The sequence below is a fragment of the Convolutriloba macropyga genome, unplaced genomic scaffold, assembly GCF_964194025.1.
Source record: "Convolutriloba macropyga unplaced genomic scaffold, txConMacr16.3 SCAFFOLD_6290, whole genome shotgun sequence".
Lineage (NCBI taxonomy): Eukaryota > Metazoa > Xenacoelomorpha > Acoela > Convolutidae > Convolutriloba > Convolutriloba macropyga.
Window position 1 is genome coordinate 707 of NW_027449335.1, and position 3,758 is coordinate 4,464.

General features: G+C 62.0%; 1 protein-coding gene across 1 annotated transcript; it reads left to right on the top strand.

The window, feature by feature from the left end:
* Nucleotides 1-416: 416 nt before the first annotated feature.
* On the top strand, nt 417-2,711 carry LOC142354966 (uncharacterized). The gene is made up of 3 exons (XM_075407293.1): nt 417-616; nt 1,252-1,689; nt 2,031-2,711. The coding sequence occupies exons 1-3, from the start codon at nt 440-442 to the stop codon at nt 2,571-2,573; spliced, it is 1,158 nt and encodes a 385-aa protein (XP_075263408.1). The 5' UTR covers nt 417-439; the 3' UTR covers nt 2,574-2,711.
* The last annotated feature ends 1,047 nt before the right edge of the window (nt 2,712-3,758 follow it).

Sequence of the window (3,758 nt, forward strand, 5' to 3'; positions counted from 1 at the left end):
GTCTCTCCCTCTCTCTCTCCCTCTCTCTTTGTCACTCTGTCAGCAGCTAGACCTCACTAATCTGTCTGCCCCCTCCCCTTCCGCCCCCCTTCCCCCCCCCCCCCCCCCCCCCGGCTGTCATCCAGCCCTGTCTCCACAGCCTCCCCCTTGCTCCTTCCGTGATGCGCGTCATCAGCATCAGCGTCATCAGGCCGGCACAGTCCGGCCTTCGACTGCAGCTTTCGCCTGCAAAGGGTCACCTTGTCTGACGTGTGGAATCTGTGGTTTTAGGTTTGGTCTGAAGCGGAGCAACAGTGGACAGTGGCTGGCGGCCACTGGCGCTGAGTCATGTCAGACACTCTTGACAGTGGACCAGGTCGCAGAGCACGAGCGGGAGTGCCATCATGCATGGGAGCGCTGCCCCTTTGAGGGCTGTAACACGTGGGCGTCCCGCGGGGCTATGGCACAGCACCTGCGGGAGACCCTAGCGGAGCACCTGCTCATGACGCAGAGGGAGCTCAGGGAGGCGCGGGCAGAGCAGAAGGTCATGCAACTGCAGCTGGAGGTCACGCAGGGGCAGCTGCTGCACACGCGGGAAGAACTGCAGGAGGTGCAGGGACAGCTCTCCGCACTACAGGTCCGCGCCCCCCCCCCCCCCCCCCCCCCGCCGGCCCCGCCGGCCCTCGCCCTCCTCTTCCAGTGCTGCTCCTCCCGCACTGACCCTCTGCTGTTGCCTCAATATGAGCGCCGTCAAGTCTCCTCAAGGCACAGACAGTCAATCCCCCGGGCTCCCCCCCCCCCCCCCGCCTTCCCTAAGACACACATACGCACAGACCGTTGCAGTCGTTCAAAGTCGCCGGATTTTTTTTTTCAACATTGGCCCTGCTCACACCGCCCCACCCAGCGGTGCACGCCAGCACAGACGCCAATGCCGGTCGGAATCTGTCGTTCCTGAGCCGCGCTGCTTTTGCGAAACCGTCAAGCCATGGATCCCGGCTTCTTTCAATCCTACCTCGCCGTTACTCTGCTGATGCTTCTCTCCTCCCCACCGCGTGCTCGCTGTGACTGGGCCATCCGCCTCACTCAGTCTTTCCGGCTGCCATCCGCCTACCCTTCAGCCCGCCTTCACACGTGCTTGAGCTCAGCAGTCCCTCATTGGTGCGGATCTCTCTTATGATCCTTCACGGCGGTGGCCCCCAGGGGCGGCGAGGCCTGCCTGGCCCCAGCGCTTCTTGTCCCGGGCCACTCAATGCCCGGCCCCGTGTTTGCCAGGCCGCACATCCGGGAAAGGCCCACGTGCCCACCAGCAGTTCACCCGTGGAAGACACCAGCCGCCGCCCCACCAACCCCCCGCAGCGAGTGGCAGTGGCGTTTGGAGAGAGCGGGGCGGACACGGTGGGCATCCTAAGCTTGGAGGACCGCGTGTGGGAGCTGTACTGCCACCAGCACACAGATAGCGTCCTTCATGTGACCTCGCTGGGGCAGCAGGGGCAGTACCTGTCCTGCGGGAAGGACCGAGCCCTCAAGCTGTGGTCCAGTGCGGGGGAGTGCCTGAAGACGATGAGGCACAGCTGCGCCGTCAACGCTTCGGCCTTGCTGAAGGGGGAGAACAGCGGGTGCGCCGCCACCGCGTGCGACGACTCCACTGTCAGGGTGTGGAGGCTGGAGACCGGCAGCTGCCTGGCAGTGCTGCGAGGCCACCAGGACAAGGTGCTGAGCTACGGGAGCTCGGACCACTTCCTCCGTCACTAGTCATGACCGTCCCGGATCCCTTGGAGTGTCTGCCTTCCCTATCAGCCTTGCTTCCAACAGTCCCCTCCCCCCTTTCACCACTGCCGCCCGTCTCCATTCGTCATGGCCTTCTATGCAGCCCTGGCCATCCTCCCTGCTCCTCCCCTCCCCGTCCCCCATCTCTCCTCGCCCCGTCCGCCTATGCCTGCAGATGGCCCCCAACACCCGTACTGTTCGCCCCGTCATGGGTCTGCCAGCGCCGCCCCGTGAGCTCACACCCGACCCCATGGCTCACACCCTACGTCGTTTTGTTCTGGCAGGTGGAGCACCTCTGCGCCCTGGAGAACGGCGGCCTGGTTTCCGCCTGTAGTGACGGGGTGCTTTGGGTCCGCGCCCCGGATTTCCACCACGTCGTCTCCCTGGTCGGTCACACCGATGCTGTCCACGCCGTGGCCGAGGTGGAGGGCGACACCCGGGTGGTCTCGGCCTCCAGCGACTTCACCCTCAGGGTTTGGCAGACGGTAGACGGCTCGTGCGAGCACGTGCTGTGCGGGCATAACGCCCTGGTCGGGGCCGTGTGCACCGTGCGAGTGGGCCGCAGCAGCCGGAAGATTGTCTCGGGATCGTATGATGGGACTCTGATAGTGTGGGACCTGGACAGTGGCGAGCAGGAGGCCTGGCTGGATGGCCACTGGGGGCAGGTGACCTGGGTGGCCTCCCTGGGCCCCGGGGCGCGCGTCATCTCGACCTCGTACGACGGGACCCTCAGGGTCTGGAGCCTCGACACCTGTACCTGCGAGGCCGTGATCAGTTGCGAAGAGAATAGGCTGCCGTGGTGTGTGACTGAGCTGTTGCTCGGGTGAGATCGCCGCCTCCAGGCCCTCCCTCGTGTGGGCTTGTGTTTTGGTACCAATCATCCTGGCTGGCCCTGAGCGCGTGCCATGCTCAGACTGTGTTGCCGTCCCGCGCTCTGTCGCCGGAGTCCTCCCGGTTCACTGCCAGCTCCCGGGATCACGCACCAGAGTTGTGCCCTAAGCTCCGGTTTGCCTGCAGCGCGAGCCCCTAGCCGATCATCGCCCCCAAGTACAGTCAGCCACGTCAACAGCTACAGAGAATCTCGGGGACTGCGGTCTCCAGCAACTCAAGTGTAGCCCTGGCAATAGCTCGCCAACGTGTAAAAGGAATAAAGCTGGACACAAGAATGGCACCTCTTGGGCCGTCCAGCGGTGTCGTCGTGCGGCTGTGCCCTCCTAACCACTCACACCCGGCTCCTCCTCGTCAATTTATGAGTGATTGTTGTGATGCTTTGACAAACAGTGTTAGGGCATCAGGAAGCACGATCTTGATGCTGCTGGTGCACTGTGAGACAAGATCCCGGACGAAGGGAACCAGCGACTAGGTCAGCTCTGAGACAGCAAAGAAGACTGAGAAGGCAGCGCAGAATTGCTCAAAGGTTGGGAGCAACAAGTCAGCAGCAGCTGCACTTCCCGTATCCCTTAGGTGTCCGAGGAGTCAGAACAGTAGGCGCCTCTGAGTCCAGCCCACCAGCCAGAGCGAGGAGCGTTGTGTTAAACAGACCTCTGCGACTGCACTGCGAATTGCGATGTCTCTGCGGATTACTTAGAGCCAAAGAACGGCGAAATTACAAATACCGTTCGCGCGCTCTGATCTGAGGGGTTGTACGTACGAGTAAACATGTTGGGTTAACACGGTGACAGTGCGGTATGGTGACGGTACGGTACCTAGAGTACCTACCTAAATACATCAGGGGGGAACCCATTGGGTGCCTATTCTGATGCTATAGGTACCTACCGCAGGGTACCCCGGGAGTACCTCTCTAGGTAGATGCGACTATTCATGCATGGTCCGATCTATAGCTACGCGAGTTTAGTTAAGGCCGTATGTACCTACCGTATACCTCCTGGGCCCTGACCTCGGGTGGGACTCTTTCAGCACCACAACTACTAGCTAGGGGTACTGTAGCAGGAAATGCTGCACTATTCTGTTACGACTTACAAGTACCTATGTACGTGCGGGTACACGACATG